General features: G+C 43.6%; 2 protein-coding genes across 3 annotated transcripts in view; one reads left to right on the forward strand and one right to left on the reverse strand.

The window, feature by feature from the left end:
* The first annotated feature begins 2,262 nt into the window (after window positions 1-2,262).
* Window positions 2,263-13,991, forward strand: SLC66A3 (solute carrier family 66 member 3). Of its 2 annotated transcripts, XM_068976911.1 has the most exons (7): window positions 2,263-2,482; window positions 5,320-5,402; window positions 5,479-5,548; window positions 8,879-8,936; window positions 10,396-10,516; window positions 11,288-11,329; window positions 13,011-13,991. In XM_068976911.1, exons 1-7 carry the CDS (start codon window positions 2,343-2,345, stop codon window positions 13,100-13,102), a joined length of 606 nt encoding a protein of 201 aa, XP_068833012.1. In that variant the 5' UTR covers window positions 2,263-2,342; the 3' UTR covers window positions 13,103-13,991. The 2 variants fall into 2 exon arrangements, with proteins under 2 accessions (XP_068833012.1, XP_068833023.1); XM_068976922.1 differs by lacking the exon at window positions 11,288-11,329.
* Window positions 13,992-15,727: 1,736 nt separating this feature from the next.
* Window positions 15,728-20,924, reverse strand: part of ROCK2 (Rho associated coiled-coil containing protein kinase 2) — a 132,378-nt gene continuing 127,181 nt past the window's right edge. The window contains exon 33 of the mRNA XM_068981314.1: window positions 15,728-19,004. Within this exon, the coding sequence (XP_068837415.1) occupies window positions 19,001-19,004 (4 nt within the window). The 3' untranslated portion in view covers window positions 15,728-19,000. The remainder of the gene's footprint in view (window positions 19,005-20,924) is intronic.

A 20,924-nucleotide genomic window follows, 5' to 3' on the forward strand; every position in this document is an offset into this window, starting at 1 on the left:
TAAAATGTATGTGGGTATATGCAGAGCGAGTGTGAACATCTATATGTTTCTATCATGGACTGAACTGTGTTCTCTCAAAACTCACGTGTTGAAGTCCCAACCCACACTGTCATAAAATTTGGAGATAAGACATTTAAAGAGGTAATCCAGGTTAAGTGAGGTCCTAAGGGTGGAGCCCGAAGCCAATAGGACTGGTATCCTTATAAGAAGAGACACCAGGGATGTGCATACAGAGGAAAGAGAAGGCAGTTGTCTACAACCCAAGGAGAGAGGCATCCTCAGAAACCAATCCTGCTGGTAACTTGATCTTGGACTTCCAGCCTCTAAAGTGTGAAAAAATAATTTCTTGTTGTTTAACCCTCCCAAGTGTGTGTTGTTTAACCCTCCCAGGTTTGTTAATGCTGTCCAAGCAGACAAATACAACACACACACACACACACACACACACACACACACACACACACACACTCCTGAGAGGGCAGAGGCAAGGACATCTCAAGAGCAATAAGCATATCTAGTCCTAGTGAGACAGGCTGGACCTGGGACTCTTTACCTCAGTAGTTCCACCAGGACAAATGTCTCCTGCAGCAACAGAATACAAAGAAACGATAAGGGACTAAAAATAATTGCATACTTGGGCAGCTGGGGCAAAGTATGAGTAATTAGATACAACAAGGCCAAAATTCAACTGCCACTTCTGAGGTGCTGGGAGCAAAAGCAGGTACCATGCCCAATCCCTGCCCACAGCAATACCAACGGGGTGGGCAGACCACCTAAGCCACCACTCAGGCTCAACCCAAGACCCAGGAAAGCCTTGTGTGAATGTCTCCTCTGCCTTCTTATTGATTTCTGTTGAGCAAAGTGTTCAAAAGCCCAGATTAATAACACCAGGACTAAATCTGGTCCCGAGACCTAGGTTCCCTCACCTTTCTGGAGTTCAGAATCCTCACCTTAAAATGAGCGTCACAGGACCTCATGACCATTCTTCCTTCTGTTTCTAAACTTGGTTTTCATACGGACCGTGTCAAACCTATGCAGAAGTAGAGTCTAGCATAGCAGTCCCCCGCACGCGTGCCCCCTTAGTAGCTCAGTTCCCTCTGACTCTTTGACCCCATGGATTGCAGCCGGCCAGGCTCCTCCGCCCTTGGAATTCTCCAGGCAAGAATACTAGAGTGGATTGCCATTTCCTTCTCCAGGGGATGATTTGCTAGCCAGTAAACCCCGGCACAGAAAGCTTCCTGGCCTCCTCCCTCTTGAATTCCTCTCAGGACAGACGGGAGGTGGGCAAGTGCAGGCAGTGTTCTTCTTTACCTTGCTTTCTGGCAGTGCATTTATGCGACTTTTTTCTTTCTTTCTGTTTTTTAATCTTGACTCGGTACCTATACCATTTCGAAAACTTGGAAAATGCACACACACCCCGCCCCGACCCCTCAGTCTAAGTTCCTTCTTTTGTCAATAGAAATCTATTTTTACCTCCTTAAGGAAAAAAAAAATCTCACTCAAGCGCTGAAGTGCAAGGCTCTGGCGGAGCAGTCTTCAGGGTAGAGGAGCAAGCCCCCAGGAAAGAGGCTTCCTGCAGTGCAGGGATGGGGCTTCCTCCGCTCTCAGCAGGAGGAAAGGCTGGCCGGACCTGGGCCCTGTCTCCGCGTCTAAATTGCGGAGGTCGCACAGAAACTAAGCTGGGCTGTTTTTTAAAAAGTCTATCTCTGAAATTTTTAGTGAGAAAAACGAAACAAAACACACGTTTCAAAAATAATAAACTCTTAACAAAATGGTCCCTGGCCCCCGCGAGAGGTGCCCGTTCGCCCTCCGGGGTTCAAGCTCTGGCCCCCAACCCCCGACCCGTGGGAAAGCGGCCCCTTCTGGGGCGTTGCCCGGAGGCTCAGAACTGCTCCAGTCTGTTTTTCACATCGCGGGAAAGTGAATCAGCAGCGGGCACAGCACGCAAAGGACACGAGGCGGGCCTGGGGGCGGAGGGACAGGACCCGGGGAGGGGCCGGCGGGGCGATATGGGGCGCGGACCGACAGCAAAGACCCAAGAGGCTAGCCTCCCCGCCCCCGGCTCCGGCGGAGCGGGTCCAGGGTGGGGGCGAACCGGGGGAGGAGTCGGGACCAGCCGAGGCCGGAGTGAACAGAGGGAGAGGGAGCCCCTGAGCGGGGCGGAGGGCGGAGATCGGGGGCGGGGAGGCGGAGGGGCGGCCCTCGACGGGGCGGCCCCGAAGGCGGGGGCCAGGAAAGGCGGAAGGACCGGACCGGTGGACCCGGCGGCCGAGAGCTGAACGGCTCCCCTCGCCAGGCGGCCGGGCCGGAGGAACCCCCCGAGTCCCAGCCCAGCGGGCGCCATGGAGACGCTGCTGTGGTTCTGCAACTGGAGCACGCTGGGCGTGTGCGCGGCGCTCAAGCTGCCGCAGATCTCGGCCGTGCTGGGGGCGCGCAGCTCGCGGGGCATCAGCCTCCCGAGCCTGCTGCTGGAGCTGGCGGGGTGAGTAAGCCCGGGAGCGCCCCGGCTCTGCTAAAGCAGGCGCGCGGGGAACCGAGCCCAAAAGCCCCGGCCGCGGGGAGTAGCGCCTGCCCGGGCCGCTCACTTCCTTTCCGTACTTGCTGCTCCGAAACCAAAGTGGGCGCACGCTCATTTTATAGATAAGGAAACCGACACTCCGAGAAATCGTCACTCCACCGATTAGTGACAAAACCGGTCATCCCGCTTTGAGCAAGACCACTGGGCCCTCGAGACTCGTGTGTGCATTCTCTCTAAACCCACCCTCCCCCTGTCTTGGGTCTCGGTTTCCTCACTTATAAAATGAGGGGTTGGACCCTCTGGCTTTTAAAAGTTACACCTTTCGGGGGGAGGGGGTGCACGGGTGTCAGAGAAGGTAGAACTTTTTGGAGGTAGAGGGGAATTTGAGTTGTGGAGTTGGACTTCAGCTGGCGCTCCAGTCGGCACTTGAATACTGTTGCAAGAGCTGGTTTATCCTTAAAAGTCAGGAGTGGGTGCCCTGACTCGGTGTTTAAAGATCTGAACGTGATGGATGGTAGCCAGACTTGTTGCAGTGATCATTTCACAATATATACAAATACTGAATTATGCTGTACACCTGAAACTAATATAATATATATCAGTTATACATCAGTCTACAGAAAAAGTAGTAATATTCTGAATAAGCAAAGTAATAATCATAAAGACCTGAACGGCGAAAAGCAGAGTTGTAAACTTGGTGGGAAAGACCGAACCCAGCAGTCTAGCTCCTCTCCCCGTGAGGCCCAGCCCTCCCGGCTGCCCCGTGCCAGCGCCAGCGCCAGCTGGCAGACTCCAGTTACCACCGGGCAACTCAGGGCGGGTCGTGGGCAAGCACTTCTGGGTGGGGGCAGCCCTCTTGGTGGGACCCGGTTTCTCCCGCCAAAAGGGAGGTAGGGGAGAGGGTGGGAGAAAGAGGAGACCTCTAGAGCACAAGGCGTGAGGGGCCACCCTGGGACTTGTGGGGTCCCTCCAGGGACACCGCCATCAGAGGGGCCAACCCTAGGGTATGTGACCTCCATCGGTTTGGGGGCTCCCTGGGGAAGTGCTCCCTGCCTCAGTGCTCCGCATTTCTCTGGGGGAGAATAGATAATTCCTGAGAAGTTCAGTTGAGCCTGACTCTTTGTGAGCCCATTGGCTGTAGCCCTCCAGGCTCCTCTCTCAGTGGAATTCTCTAGGCAAGAATGCTGGAGTGGATTGCCATACCCTTTGATTGAAGGCGGGAGGAGAAGGGGACGACAGAGGATGAGATGGTTGGATGGCATCACCGACGTGATGGACGTGAGTTTGAGTAGGCTTTGGAGTTGGTGATGGACAGGGAGGCTGGCGTGCTGCAGTCCTTGGGGTCGCAAAGAGTCGGACAGGACTGAGCAACTGAACTGAACTGAGAAGTTCATCATTCAGGGCGGGGGATGCCTCGGTCTGCTCCAGGGCAGGGGAACCCCTGGGCATCCTTTCAGGGACCAGAAAAGGTAGCCACCTGGAGAAGGAGGCCCTCCAGGCAGGGAGCCTTGTAAACAGAAGCTCACCAGCTGGATTGGAGGCAGTGAGGCCAGAGAAAGATGCTGAAGACATGGTCTTAGGGTTAAAGCATCTGTGCAGATACAGGGAATGAGGTAGGTGTGCTCTTGTCCCCATTTTACAGATAGGGAAGCCGAGGCCCCAGAGGTTAGTAACTGCTGGGGATTGTGAGCCGAGTACCCAAGTCCCGGAGTCTGCGCTCCCCTTGGGGCTCCACCCTCAGCAGGTGATGCTGGAGGGAGGAGTCCAGGTGGTCTCAGGAAGGTGGCTCAGCAGGTAGCCAGAGCGCTAAGTGCTGGCCAGTGTCATAGCGTGGCCCCAGGTGAGGGTGTGGGGCTGTGGTCACACCTCTTCCTGGCTTGGGAGCTGTAAACTATTAAGTCTGCTTTGTCTGTGGAGGCTCTGGCTCACCCTGGGGGGGACACGGGGCCTGGGGGGGTGTCTTCACAGCCTCTCCAGGGCTAGAATTTTCTTACAGAAACTAAAGAGTCCCCCTGTCTTGCCCCCCACCTCCCTGTCCCCCGCCCCACAGCACTCTGGAGGCCACTGGAATCATTGTGGGATGTTCCTCCTCTTCAAAACACAGACAGGCCTGCTGCTGGGCCCTCATATGCCCATTGCCCGGGATGCCCGCCCAGGATGCCTCTCAGCCCCCCTCAGAGGTCCTTCCTGGCCTCTTGAGCTTCTTGAGCGTGTCCTGAGGCAGCTGCCTGGGGCCTCGGAAGTGCCCAGTCTTAGAGACAGGCAGGCCTGGGTCCGGAAGCCTGGTCTCTTCCTCCTCCCGGTCAGATCTGTCTCTAACTGACCATCCGAAGCAGCTTGGCAGACCCCAGTGCCCCAGCTCCAGAAGTCGAGGAGACGATTTGGTTGATATTTCATCCTCCTTGTTTTGTGGTGGTTTGTGGTTTAGTCGCTCAGTCGTGTCCAACTTTTGCCACCCCATGGACTGTATAGCCTGCCAGTTTCCTCTGTCCATGGGATTCTCCAGGCGAGGATACTGGAGTGGGTTGCCATTTCCTCCTCCAGGGGATCTTCGATTTCCTCCTCCAGGGGATCTTCCTGACCCAGGAATCGAACCCGGGTCTCCTGCATTGCAGGCAGATTCTTTACCATCTGAGCTATGAGGGAAGCCCTTGTTCTGTACCTTCCTCCTTACCATTTGCTGATGCTCAGCTCCAGTTCTCAGGTTCTGTGCACAAACCTAGGCTCCTGGGTGGGGGCCAGGCCTGCCTGCTGTGGGGGTCGGGTGAGTCAGACCTCAGGAGTGTCCTCCCTCTCCCAAGGTTCCTGGTCTTCCTCCGGTACCAGTGTTACTATGAGTACCCGCTGCTGACATACCTGGAGTACCCCATCCTCATCGCACAAGGTAACCGACCCCCATCCCCCTGCCCAGCCTCGGTGCTCAGCACCTACCCCCACAGCTCAGAGCCTTTTCTTTCCAGATCTCATCTTGCTGCTGTGTGTCTTCCACTTCAATGGGGATGTGAGACGGGCAGCGCCGTACATCATCGTGTATCCTTTCACCATCTGAGAATCGGAGCTGGGACGGGTGGGGCGGCGGGGTGTGTTTAGTTTTGCAAATCAGTTCAGTTCAGTGGCTTGGTGGTGTCCGACTCTTTGCAACTCCATGGACTGCAGCACGCCAGGCCTCCCTGTCCATCACCAACTCCCAGAGTTTGCTCAAACTCATGTCCGTTTAGTCAGTGATTCCATCCAACCATCTCATCCTCTGTCGTCCCCTTCTCTTCCTGCCTTCAATCTTTCCCAGCATCAGGGTCTTTTCATATGAGTCAGCTCTTCGCATCAGGTAGCCAAAGGATTGGAGCTTCAGCATCAGTCCTTCCAATGAATATTCAGGACTGATTTCATTTAGGATACACTGGTTGGATCTCCTTGCAGTCCAAGGGACTCTTAAGAGTCTTTTCCAACACCAGAGTTCAAAAGCATCAATTCTTCGGTGCTCAGCTTTCTTTATAGTCCAACTCTTACATCCACCCGTTTTGCTAATAGGATGTTATTACGCTGGGTTCTGTGCTGTGCTGTGCTACAGTCGTGTCTGACTCTTTGTGACCCCATGGACTGGAGCCCGTCAGGCTCCTCTGTCCATGGGATTCTTCAGGCAAGAATGCTAGAGTGGGTTGCCATGCCCTTCTCCAAGGGATCTTCCCAACCTAGGGATCGAACCCAGGTCTCCCACATTGCAGGTGTATTCTTTACCATGGAAGCCCTGTTAAAGCAGGATCCTTTACCAGATATTTATTCTTTTGGTTAAATTAAGAAAAAACAATCCCCAAAGTAAGATTCCTTGTGGGCTAGTGTGTCTCCACAGCCCAGAGATTCCCTAGATGTCTCTGCCTGGGGTCTCCCCTCTGAGACCAGGGTGCCTCCACGGTGCCCTGACCCACCAGGTGGGGGGATTTAGACTTAGGACTGCAAGGCTGGGCTGCAGGAGCACCTCTGCTAACAGCCACATTGTCCACGTGTCTTCTTTAGGGGAAAGGAGATATTTCTTCCTTCCCCCCAAATGTACCCATATGACAGGCATGTCTGGTCTGTAACACGATGCCGCTAAGATACCTGGTCAGCTTGGCTTCTTACTGCTTATTAGTGGGCGGGTCTGGGCTCCTGACAGCTGGTTCAGATCTCCCTGGACTCCGGTCATCACACAGACCTGTCCCCTCTCAGGTCACAGAGCATTTTCTGTGCACGTGGGCCCGCCTTCCATTTTCATTCTGCTTGTCAAAACTCCCGTTATTCTCTTGTTGAACTTCACTCTTCTTAAGAGGCCGAGAGCCTTTTTGAGTGGCAATCAGTCCTGCCACATCAGTGACATGATCTGAGCTTCAGGATAGAGGAAAGGGGGGGCGGTAGGTAATAGTAGGTCCCAGATACTATTCAGGACATGCTTATGCTAAAAAATCACTTGTTGATCTGAGATTCCAGTTTAACTGGATGTCTTGTATTTTAATTTGCTCTGTCTGGCCACCCTACAAATAAGTCATCTCTAGGATCTCAGTTGCTGCAACAGCTGCTTAAGTTTTATAAAATGTGTATCTGGAATGAATGGAATGAGGTGCAATGGTACAAAATTGGGCAACAGTAGTTTAAAATTCAAATTAGAGAGTGTTGAAAAACAAAATTCCCTCCTAGGCTCAGGTTGCCTTTTCTGGTATCAACTGGTATTTCGTTCCACTGACCTGAGCACAGAGATTGTCTGTTTCAAAGCCCTTCATTTAAACAATGTTATCAATTGTAACCCTGGCAGCCTCTTGAGTCCCTACAATATGCCACAAAGCAGTGAGGAGATGAGTAGGGTAAGGAATATTAAGTCCCAGTTTGCAGATAGGCAAACTAGGGCTGAGAGAAGCAAGATGACTTGCCTGTGGTCACGGCAGAGGCTCCTGGCCGTCCCCGCCCTGGCCTGGCCACCGCCTTCTGTGTTTGTTTCTGCTTCTCTAGCCAGGCTGTCTTCCTGCAGCATCACTGAACTTGATGGCACTCAGGTATCATTTCTCCTGTCTCCTAGCATTGCTCTACCCAACTGTGTCATTTCTACACTGGAGTTAGCAGGAAAGAGAAAACCAGTAAACAGTTTCATGTGACAACAATTTTGCAGAAGACGTCTCCTGTATCAGGCATCCTAAGTGTTTAACTAGTTTTTTAGTCGATCCTTGAACATGCATTATGAGCCAGTCTTGTTCTATGCATAGTCTTTTTGTGCTCACAAAAGGTATGTGGGAAAGAAAACCATACTTAATAACCTAAATATATTGAATATTGCATGGTATGAGTTACAGAGCAAAATGAAGCACGGACAGGTAATAGGAGGTATCTCAGTTTTACATAGGGTGGACACGGAGCTACTTATTGAAAAAGTAATATACGAGTTAGCATTTGAAGGAAGTGGGCCAACAAGCCATAAAGATACCAGGTGAAAAAGTTTCCTAAGAAGAGGATAAACAGGTAAGTATATGAGGGCTCAGATGAAGTACCCTTGAAAATGTTCAAGGAATAGCAATACCATTGTGTCTGGAATGGAATGATTCTGGGAGAGATGATAGCAAATGAGGATCCTTCCCTGATAGTTCAGTTGGTAAAGAATCCGCCTGCAATGCAAGAGACCCCAGTTTGATTCCTCGGTTGGGAAGATCCACTGGAGAAGGGAATGGCTACCCACTCCAGTATTCTTGGGCTTCCCTGGTGGCTCAGCTGTTAAAGAATCTGCCTGCAATGTGGGAGACCTGGGTTCGATCCCTGGGTTGGGAAGATCCCCTGAAGAAGGAAAAGGCTACCCACTCCAGTATTCTGGCCTGGAGAATTCCATGGACTATACAGTCCATGGGGTCACAAAGAGTCAGACACAACTGAGCCACTTTCACTTTCTGAACTACTGTGATTATTTTGGCTTTTAATCAGACTGATATGGCTAGACCCTGGAGGCTTCTGATCCCACAATTTCATGTTTTAAAATAATAAACATAAATTGTGTTACATCTTACATCAAAGGTGCGTTAACTGTTGACATTATGTTGGAGAGGTCTATGTGGTCAAGAATGAAATGGGCAGTTAAGATCATCTGGAACGTTCCCAGCTCTAGGACGGGTCCGAGAACACAGGGTTCTTTGTAATTTTCTTCCAGAATTCTGCTTCTGTGCTTTTGAACTCCTTAGCAAGTGTTCACCTGGACCACTTTTCTCTTTTCCAAACTGACAAGTTCTAGCAGTTGTTCCAGTCCACACTCGGCTTAGACGTGTAACCTCTGTATTCTCGGTTTGTTTCCACGGGCGGGTGGTGGAGCTACCAGCCAACAAGCTATTGCTGTGTCCCTTAGCATGTGGTAAGCTGCGTGTCTGCTTGGTTCATCCTCACTCTGCAGCAGTGGATCCTAGATCTGGCCATGGTGAGTAGACTGCCCCAGAGAAGAACGTGTGTTCACAGAGTCTGTCTTCCCTCTTTTCCTTGTGACACCTGCCCTGCAGACAGTTTTATAGATTGGATGTTCAACCCACTGTATCGAAAGCACCCCTGTGCTTTGCAGCTGTACCAAAGCATGCTGGGATGAAAGCCCAGTGCTATCCAAATATTAAAAATACATTATTCTCACTTAAATGTATGGCACAATATTTTTACTTCATTTGGCGGGGGGAGCCCTGGAGAACCAGATTGTGGAGTCAGTAGTCAAATGAAGAACTGAGCATGAAGTGAAGAGTTTCAGGTTGGGTGCTAGGTCACTTAGTTGTGTCCGACTCTTTGTGACCCAATGGACTGTAGCCCGTCAGGCTCCTCTGTCCATGGGGATTCTCCAAGCAAGAATACCAGAGTGGGTTGCCATTTCCTCCTCCCAGCCCAGGGATGGAACCCACGTCTCTTACATTTCCTGCATTGGCCGGTGGGTTCTTTGCCGCTAGTGCCATATTATCAGGTTAGTAATTACATATTGATACAATTTTTTTTCTTCCTTGGGAAAAGGTAAGTGCTGTATTCTTTTCCCTTCCTTGGTTAAGGGCCAGAAATTCCCTGCTGTAAGAATAGGATTGTGGTAGCAGGTCAGGAAGCATTTGACCAAAGATCAAATGGTGGTTGACATGAACTTTTCTACCTCATGGGAAAAGGAGCAGAACTAATTGGTGGTCACTGCCGGCCACACCCGAACTCCTGGATTTCAACCCATTCTACCTCCAGCATCTTGTTGGAAAGTGGACTTGGCTCTTAGCCTTGTGACATACGGAGAGCAGATATGTAGGGTTACCATGGGAGCCTGGGCCTGGCTCAGGGTGGAGGGTGCTGTACTCTTAACCTCATTGGGGAGCAGAGGTCAGGGAGCACAGGGCCGGAGTCTCACGTGGCTCATCAGAACAGCCGGAAACTCAGAGCTGATGCGCCCCAGCTTGCTGCTTTGAGTTTATAAATCTCAGTGCAAAGCAGTATGGTCCCCCCATCCCCTACTGTAGTATCTATACATCAATTTATTATTGGCAGGTGGTGACAGATAAGCCTTTGTGGCCGTTGCAGATTTTTACCCTCGGTTACGTCCTACCTGCTGCTGCACATTGGTTACTCACCTGAAGGGGTTGGTAGGTTAGACCTAAGTATGCTGCTGCTGCCTCCATTCTTTATCATGAAACTTGGCGTTTGTCCTTGTTGGTTATTACTTGACATGAAAGCTTGGTTTCAAAAGTGCTTTCAGGGAATTCCCTGGTGGTCCAGTGGCTAGGACTCTGGTGGTCCAGATTCAATCCCTGGTTGGGGAATCCCGAAAAGCATAACCCCCCTTCTCCCCTCAAAGGGGCTTTCAGTATCTGGTGCTCTTCTGCATTTGAAACTAAGGGAGTCCTTCCTCCTGTTTTATCTTCAAACAGAACTTATGCACTTTGATCAGTGCAGCCAGTAAGTTTGCACAGCTCCAGTACCTGTGGAAGAGCAGGGACTCAGGAGCCGCAAGCGCTCTGACGTGGAGCCTCGCTTCTTATACTTGTGCAGGTAAGAACACAAGTCTAATTGATGGGGTGTCCCCTGTTGGTGTGTGTGTGTGGGGTGTCTACCTAGAGGGGTGGGCTAACTTGATGTCCAAGGGTCATAATCCCTTGAGCTTAAATCCTTTGCATGTTAACTCTTGAATCTCTAGTGTATCCTTATTTATAAGACTGATTTTGTGCACACCACTCTCCATTTTCTGCAAGATCTGTATTCCAGTTGCTAAAAAAATGTAAAAGGACACTTTTCTCCAAAAATATGACCTATTATTAACAGTCTTCTCTTGTTGTTTGCAAAGCATCAAGAAGCAGATTATATTAAATCCATTCACTTGTTTTAAACATATGAATGTTTATGATGTAATAAATTGAAGAGATGAGACTCATACATTGACTTTTGTGAATGAACATAATTTGCAGCAGTGGAGTTTTCCTGGAGCCATAGTGTGTTTAGTCTCAACTTTAGAATTTCCATTGTTCATTTGGATTCTTGCAGGAACTACCTAAAATGAATATGTACTCTATTTAGGTAGGAACATTTTAAAAATATCCAGAGCTATTACATTCACTAGATTTCCTAATTGTTGATATTTGAATTATACTTTTTCATGTTTCTTCTAAAATCTTAAACTACCGGCTTCTTCATCCAGGGTTCTCTTCTATTCAGATCTTTCAAGAACAGTTAGCATGTATTCCTGTATTTAAAATGGAAAGATATTTGCTAAGTACTGAAATGTCTGAGAAGTTGATATTTATTGCTGAAATTTTTCTTTTACAGCAAGAATAATGACAACTTTAATGACCACCAATGATCTTACAAGTAAGCAAAATATTTTTCTGCCCACGTCCTCTTTGAACTTTATGCCATCTGCCTCCTTCACTTGTAAATTATCTTGGGGTTTAACACAGCCAGTTTAGCCCCACTGGAGGCTAGCTGCAATATACTGCAGGTCCTCATCAGTCTCCATGCATAGTGTTAAGCACCCTCTTGCCGTATCCAGGATAGAATATGCACAAGATAGTCGATTCCTATCTTCGTAAAGCTTCCACTCTAGCAGTGGAAATGAAGAGTGAGGTCATCACACAATATTTGAAAAATACTGTAAAGTGTTTCAAAAGAGGACAGGATGAGCACCTAACAAGGAAGCCTGACGTAGTTGGAGGGAGCCGGGAAGATTAATTTGAAGGGGAGAGGGATGAGGAAAGAGACTGTTACAAGGAGCAGCACATATGGAGGTTGTGAGCAAGGAGGATGGAGGAACACCAGCAGGGCTGGCGGGAGAGCCCTGAGTTGAGTCTAATGAGAGGGAAGGTGGTGGCAGGGAGCCTCAGAGAACTGCGCACAGGCAGCAGGATGGGGAGTGACACAATCATTTTACTCCATGTCCTTGTTCTGTTATTTTTAAAGGGTTACCGTGGTGGAGGAGAAAACAAACTTGGGTTAACTTAAAGAGAATGTCGTTCATTCCTTAGGCTGAATTTTCAAGCATATAAATGTTTGGAAAATGATTAAAACAGGTAGGGTGACTTATTCTATGAAGACTAGAAATGTGTCCTTGGTGTGTAGACCTTTTAAATAAGTTCATTATTATCTGAAACATAGTGCCACAAAGCAGCAGGATGCATTTGCTAGTTCCATCCCAGGGTTTTATCTTTGGCTCAAGTACTTTACATTAGCTCTGAGAGAAGGGTTGAAAAGTGTCTGGCCAGAGTGTATACCTGGGTCAAGTGGGGAAGGGAGAAACCTGAAGCTTCCCTACAGGACATGAATTCTCTGCTTGCAAAAGAGAGTCAAACCATAATTGAACAACAAAACAAATTTCATATTAAAAATTAATTTTAAAAGGTCGAGAATCTTCTAATTGTGATTTGTTTTGTATCTGAGGTGACTGCTGTTCATGAAAGTGACCAGTATATCTGAGAATAATCTCTTAAAAACAGTTCATCTATCTTAAAAGTGTTTTATAACCCCAAAGACACATTAAGTCTCATAAACCTTATTTATCAGGAGTGTTCATCAAGTCATTGAGATTATTTTTTCCTTTATAATAAAAAGCCACATTTTCATGGTTACTTTAATATAAAACATACCTTGACTTTTTTCAGAATTATCTTAGGTGACTGCAGTGTACCACTTTTTGCTTAATTAACATGGAATTTTCTAAGATACCACCACCCTTAAGACTTAAAAAATGATAATAGGCTTTTAAAAAGTTGTAGCATTTACCAACCAGTCAGATTCCTCCAAATTAAGCATTTAAGATGAAATTATTCATGAAGTCAGGCCAAGTGGCCAGAGGTAGTAATGATAAGACCATTTTCCCCCCAGAAATATTTGGAACCACAGTTGCACCAACGTTTACATGACCCATAGTTCTGTTTCCTTTTGGGTGGGGGGTAGGGGACGTTAGGCTTATTTAGGCTTCTACTTAGAGAAGGTGGTGATTTTATGTGAAAACAGTATTTTTTAATATACACTTTTCTTTTTTGACTGATTTCAGTTCTTACACGTTTCATGATCATGCTGGCCTTAAACATATGGGTAACTGCTACAGTACTTCACTACCGGAAGACCGATATAAAGTCTGAATGATGGATTATTCCTATACACAAAGTGGATTCTGAATAACGGAACCAAAGGAAAAAAAAGCTCACTGCTAAATCATAAGTTTAGTCAACCGTGCCAAAGATACTTTAGACTTGAAAAAGCCCAGTTAAACACTTGTTTGAAAATGCTGATTTTTAAAAATCCTCTGCCCCCACTTTATTAGGTTAAGGTAGGACTTCAGACATCTGCAATTCTGAGAAAGCTGGTGATGGATGGAAGTCTTCCAAAAAGCCCTTTCTGATGAGGCAGCTTTGACCCTTATTCTGGGAACTGATTACATCTACTTCTCAACTTTTAAAATCTTTTAAGAAATACATGGTCTCCAAAACACAAATGCACATGAATGGAGTGGGATTTTGGAAATTTTAATAACTTACCAGGGTTCACTTCCTGGGACGAATGTTTAATTGTAATACAGACATAATAGGATGGCCTTATTGTATCATATTATCATAAAATACCTCCTTGGCTATAGCAAAGATATCAAGGAAGCAAAAATGTAACTGGTTTGAATGCATATACCAAAGTAGCTCTTTAACTTCATACTGTACCTTTAAGCATTTCATAACAAAAGATACCAGCAATCTCTACTTATGAAGAGGCAATCCCAATATACTTCAAGATTCAAGCACAGTGCTGCCATTTTTAAAAGGATTACACCTGCACAATTAACTGTTACTGGAATTTGGTACAAAATACAGCCAACCTCAACCAGGGTTTGCCTACTGAAAATATATGCAGCAAAGGGTATTGCTGGGTTCTGCCAAGCTCTCATGGATTTAATTCTCATTATAGTATCATACTTTAAACATGCTGTTAAGATTATCCACTGTATTTTCCTATAAAAGCTTATAAAACCTAACATTTAAAAACATTCACCTAATAATTGAGTAGCATTATTGTATTATATGCAGTAAGTAAATGATGTTTATTAGAAAGTGTTTCCTGTGTAAAATAAACTTATTTTGAACTCTTCTGAGTCTTAAAACTCAGTTGTTTTAATGTGATTAGCTTTAAGTTAGGTAAAGGGCAGTTTTAAAAATATAAACTGACTAATCCTTTTAGAACTACTGCTTGGGACCAACAGGAAAAGAAACACGGCATCTAAAAATAAAAAAACAAATCAGTCATTCTATAGTTTCAAAAATCATAGTTAACATTTTTTAAAAAGTCCAAGTAAATCTTTTCTCATATCCAGTTATCATCTGACTAGTAGTATAAACTGATTTTTTTAGTCCAACAAATATTTTATTTAGATATGCTTTATCAATGCTTAAAGCCTCTTGATGAAAGTGAAAGAGGAGAGTGAAAAAGTTGGCTTAAAGCTCATCATTCAGAAAACAAAGATCATGGCATCTGACCCCTTCACTTCATGGCAAACAGATGGGGAAACAGTGGAAACAGTGTCAGACTTTATTTTTGGGGGCTCACTGCAGATGGTGACTGCAGCCATGAAATTAAAAGACGCTTACTCCTTGGAAGAAAAGTTATGACCAACCTAGATAGCATATTCAAAAGCAGAGACATTACTTTGCCGACTAAGGTCCATCTAGTCAAGGCTATGGTTTTTCCTGTGGTCATGTATGGATGTGAGAGTTGGACTGTGAAGAAGGCTGAGCGCCGAAGAATTGATGCTTTTGAACTGTGGTGTTGGAGAAGACTCTTGAGAGTCCCTTGGACTGCAAGGAGATCCAACCAGTCCATTCTGAAGATCAACCCTGGGATTTCTTTGGAAGGAATGATGCTAAAGCTGAAACTCCAGTACTTTGGCCACCTCATGCAAAGAGTTGAGTCATTGGAAAAGACTCTGATGCTGGGAGGGATTGGGGGCAGGAGGAGAAGGGGACGACCAAAGATGAGATGGCTGGATGGCATCACAGACTCGATGGACGTGGGTCTGAGTGAACTCCGGGAGATGGTGATGGACAGGGAGGCCTGGCGTGCTGCGATTCATGGGGTTGCAAAGAGTCGGACACGACTGAACGACTGAACTGAACTGAAAGCACCTCCTTAGAGAAAATATAGTATCGTAGCTGGAGAGTTCTCCATTTTTCCCCTTTGGAAGTGAAAGGAACATACATTAGAGCCACCCCAGATATTTTGTACACATCATTAATCCCACAAGAATCCTGTAAGTAAACAGTCTCCATTTTACAGATGAATATACTGAAGTCCATACTGAATAATCTGTCCCAGATCAGACAGCCAGCAAGTATCCTAGAAAAGACCCCACTGATTACCAAAAAGTTCTTTCTAGAAAACCACTTGTCAGCGCACTATTCTACCAAAACAGACTGCTTCTTTTCCTTATCCTTGACACTCATGAGATTCTCAAGTTTGCATGTTCCTTAAAATACTGATGTTAGATACAAACTCCTAGTTGAAACTTGATTTTGTATTTCTCCATGGATTAAGTGATAGGGCTGAAGATCCCCAAGTGTGTAACCTCAATTAAGATTTCTTTGCTATACCCATCTTTTAAGGAAGGTAATTTTGGGGGGTAAATTTTAGAAGGTTGCAAGAGTATTTCACAGGAAAAGTAGGAAAATGCTTATGTCTTAATTTCTTTTATTTAATTTTTAATATAAAAAGCAGGCATAAAATACAATTACAATACTACAGAGATGCAACAAAATTTAAAAAAAACTGGGGGGGGAGCGCCACGATTTTTGTTCAAGGGGACAGCTGATCAGATATTTATGATTATCTAAACCATGCAATTCATAACTTATTACAACCCCAAACAAAACTATTATGGGGAAGGGAATCAAGGAGAGAGCCCCCCAAACATAATATCTAGCACTGTCACACAGTGCTTATTCTTCAAAGTGCTTTACAAACCAACTATGGTATCTTCACAATATAGGGAAACTGACATCTTATTCCAGGGGAGGAGAGGTGAGTCAGTAGCAGTGTCAACAGAGATCAAGAAACTCAGAAGTGACTTGCTCTCACTGGGTTTTAAAAACATGTTATTTAAAGCATGTTTCCATAAGGTAATATAGTGTCCAGTTTCTCTATTTTACCACCCAAATCCTGTAATAGATTAACAGCAGCAGCATAGCTTCTCAAATTGTGGTTTGGCAACCTACAGTACCTACAGATAAACTGGGATAAAGGAGAGCCTTCAGAGCCAGAATGGTGTAACTCTAGCACAGGTTAATCTTAAAAAAAAACTCACCTTTATTTTAGATTTATTGATATACTATCCTTTAGTTAGCTCCAGAGTATTTTAAACTTTTTTTTTTTTTTTAAGTTTGCTTCTAGATAGCATTTTTTTTTATTAATACTTTTCAACATGAACTGGACAGTCATCCTCAGCAGTAACCCTGGCACCAGTTTTCCTTCTGCTTTGCCTCAGTATTCCCACAAAAGTAAAAAAGCAAAAAACACCGCAGCTAAGAAAATCCCAGTATTCACTACTTCTTAGTTCTCAAAAGGAGGTATTTGTGGCTCTAGGAGAAATCAGGTGTGAGGAAACAAGCAACTTTTGGTCTTAACTTTTATCTTGGAGGTTCTTGAGCCTCAAGAAAAAGAAGCTGGCACAAAAGCAGGTTGTTAGACCAAGTCAATGTCATATTTAATGAGTGTTGGGAAGAAAACATTTGGATGGGGGCATGCACTCATGTATGTACATGAAACCAGCAACAGGGTATAAAGCGAATTCTTACCCAAGGTCAGAATTTTTTATTAAGCACATTTCCATTGGCTGGACAAATGACCTTATAAATCCTTATGTCAAACCATATAATAAAAAGAATCTTCATGGAGAGATTTTTTTTTCTGCCCCTTAGGATCTCTTTGCCCCCCCAGAAAACTTCACATTAATTTTCCTTGTATAGTTGCATCACACCATGATTCTCCATATTCTCTAATATATATACAGCATTCAAAATTTAAACTTTTGCCATTTTTACTCAAATATTTCAGTTACTCATGTGTAAACTTCAAATTATTTCACCTTAATAAAGTTTATTAAAAATATATATATATACTCTCCAATTCAGAATAATATGATAGAACCTCCCATAGTGTAACAAAATCTCTATATAAAATATTAATTCAGTCTCCTTTTAACAAGTCTAATGAATGGAAATATTTATTCTATATAAATTTTATATATTTTTCATTTTTTAATCTTACTTAAAAAAAAAAAGCTGTGCCCCCGAACCAGAACATACCTGCAAGGGAAATGGCATGCATATCTAGTTTTAGCACAGACAGCATGGAAGAGTGCAGCCTGGATAACGTAATAACAAGATTCAGTTTCAGTACATCAGCAGCCAAAGGCCACTCTTCAATTTCCACAATAGTATCTATAATTGGGGATCTAACTCTTTAAACACCTCAACACTGACCCCAGACGGAATCAATGAAAAATGTCTACTTCCTTCATAGAAATATTGGATGGTGTATCTCGGTATTATGCCAAACTGTGCACATGTATATACACAGAGAGGATGATAGAAGACCACAGAGTTTTTCTTTACTTGATTCTTACCACTGATGTATACTGTAGCAGTACAAAACATATACTTTTCTGGGATAATGAGAAATAAAGCAGGAATAGTCCTGCATAAACTGTATGTAACTTGAATAGCATTTAAAAAAATACAAATTGAAGTGCCTTTGAGGCCACTGCTTCCCAGCCACAATAATGAAATGCTGCCATACACAGTCATGTGTTTACGGGATCACACTTAAATACTTAAAATATATCTACAGTATGTCTTAGTTTTCTTTGTATTTGAGATAATTTTTTGAATCTTGAGTGTGAAAATATAAAAAGTCACAAATGTCTTTATCAGAAATAAAAACACACCTAGAGTAGCCAGCAAATTAAAAGCAAAGAAAATGTTTCATAGTCACACACTAATACTGAGGTCTGTAAAAGGGGTTTGATGAGTAATAGATATACATAAAAGATATATTAGTTCCAATACTACCCATTACTGTTTCTATCACCAATACTTAAAACAAAATTCTGTTATACAATCAAAATAGGCCGACAATGATAACTACTATGTGTAAAAATAGTGCACTAATTTTCTTCTGCAAAGCAAATTTGCATCCTAAGAGCTGGTAAATACTTTTTGTTTTAAATACAGGAAAGGGTGGATATCTTGAAAAAAAATTAAATTAAGGCATTCAAAATGGGTAAAGTTGCCTATTACGAAGCATTAAGAAACTGATATAATTAACTTCAAATTTCTTGTTACAATAATTGCTTAAACATGAACATGCAGCTTCCAGCAGGTACATACAATGAGTGATATAAACTCCATTATGGCTTTATACAAGTGCATAGTTGCAACTGCAGTAAGTAATGATATCTGACTAATGTTTATAAAAAAATAAAGTGGGAAGTTAAAAAACCCTCTTGCAGTATTACAGTACTATGTGTGTGTGTGTGTATGTATGCATGTGTGTGTTTTCACACACACAATACAATGGTTACTTCTTAAAGATGCAGTCTCTATCACTGTAGTGGAATCCATTCATTCCCAGATTCTTCTGGCAAATGTGCTGGTGAAATCTCTCTGTTGAAGCTGCAAAGATGATTTCTGTAACTCTTCTAAATCCTTTATGCAATGTAGTGTGAGTGATGTTAGGAGAGCTTTACAGAACAAGTCTGGAAGAGTTGCACATGATATTCTTATTCTATTAACCAATCACTGTTGGTTCAACTTGTTGCTCCAAAGGAGCCCAGAAAACCTATCCAAGATTTAGAATTTATATTGCAGGAATAGAGGGAATATATATGTGTATTAGTCTCTCAGGAAAATATAACTTTTTAATAAATTTCGGGCCATCATATTTCAGTCTTGTTTCAACTGGAAGAATATGATCACCTTGAATGATGACTGCATTCACAGAAGGCAGTTAGCTGGAAAAGAAAAAGAAACTAAAGTCAGTTGATACAGTGAAATAATTTAAGAGATTGTCATCAGTTCTTTGAGAAGGCATTCCATTTACATCAAACTCTACAGTCTTCCAACTACTATACTTTTCACACCTAAATCATGCATATAGCATATTTACTGTCTTACTTTTCTTATTTCAAGGTACATGCAATTATATTCTTCCTCATATTTTCTCATATTGGCCACAAACATGACACACAAGTTTTAATATGGTTAACTGGCTATTAGGGTGAGATGGTATGTCAATGAATAACTCAAGTGAATCTGTTTGATTTGAGGTTTAACTGTTAGCTTCCTCGTGTGGGTGAAAGAAGAGTGGACTGAAGGACTAGGCTCTATTTGGCTTTTTCACCCTATGCCACATTTTAAAAATCTATGAAATGGGAACAAACACACTGTTATAGTAAATATATGTAAAAAATACTCTGTAAATCCTGGTTATAAACAGATCCAAATAATGTGTGATTAAGTATGTACTTTGCAACATGTTACTTAGGTTAAGATAGACATTATTTCTTTTATATTCATTCCATATAAAAGGTTTAACTCATGAGGTTCAGTTTTCATTCAGATTTCTGTTAGCCTCTATTAACCAAATGACATTTTCTAAAAGCATAAGAGCTTTCACAGCATACCATTAGCATTCTTCAGCAAAAGTAACATTAAATTTTCAAAAAGTAAACATTTCATATCACAAAAAAAAGCAAAATCAGAAACAGCTAGTTCACAGCATTTATCAAAGTTTTTATGGTTTCAATTCTTGCAAGTTAGAAAGAGGGAAAGGGGCGGGGGGAAGAAGAGAGGGATGGAGGGAGAAGGAATCCCATGCTATGTTCACAAACTAATACAGCTGTAAGAACTTGAAAACACCGTAAATTTTACTTCTCTGCATATGACTTATTTGGAATGAACAGAAAGTATCAGAATTAGTTCCATTTGTTATTTCTACATGTTTCATTCCTAAGATAAAAAATTACAATTCCAACTGTATTGAAAATATATAGCCAATAAGGAATCTGAACATAGCATTTTGCTTTCATACTTAACATGGAAATTTCAGTTAGAAACTTGTCTGAAGACTACTTTTCAAATATATACTATCAAAAACAACTCAATAAACTTTCAAACTGGTAAAAAAAAGAATGAAAACCCAAGTGCAAGCCACATGCACTATTTGGAAAAACTAAAACAACTCATTTCTCATTTTTTGATTTACCCCATTTAACTTCTTCAGAAATCAAAAACATCGTCATCATCATCACCACCATCAACATCATCAAATGACCAATCCCAGTCTTTAAATGCCAAATCAAGCAATCTGCAATAGGAGGTTTGCAAGTTTATACTCTAACACTCTTTAGAAAACAACGGCTTAATATCCTATGATCGAAAAATCACATTATGCTGTAAACATTTTAACTTTCCCTTCACTGATAACAACATGATTAAAATTGAGATGGAAGCACTCAGAGAAGTCTTTCTCTTTATATGCAAATGCACATAATCATGTTGACCAGGTATGCCTTCCAAACCATCACAGAACAGAGGACACAGATAATATTCAGGGGTAAGACACAATCTTCTTTCCACTGGGCCGACATAAAAATGTAACCACCCTGATGCTCCATTTAAGAATTATGAAAGCTCAACATGCGTCAATGTTCCCTTCACAGAAGTACCCAGATTGTCAGCTCACATTTTCCCAGAGTTGTACCATAAACCCTAGTATGAAAGACGATTAATTCTAAGAATGTAGCTTTCTCAATTCCAGCATGACCTTACTTGTTCAATGGGTCACCAAAGGTTAAGCCTTCCATAAAACTACAGATAAGGGAAAAACCAAAGGTAGATAAGCAGCATTAGCAACTTATCTTGGCCAAATA

Source organism: Capricornis sumatraensis, chromosome 1 (genome assembly GCF_032405125.1).
Source record: "Capricornis sumatraensis isolate serow.1 chromosome 1, serow.2, whole genome shotgun sequence".
Classification (NCBI taxonomy): Eukaryota; Metazoa; Chordata; class Mammalia; order Artiodactyla; family Bovidae; genus Capricornis; species Capricornis sumatraensis.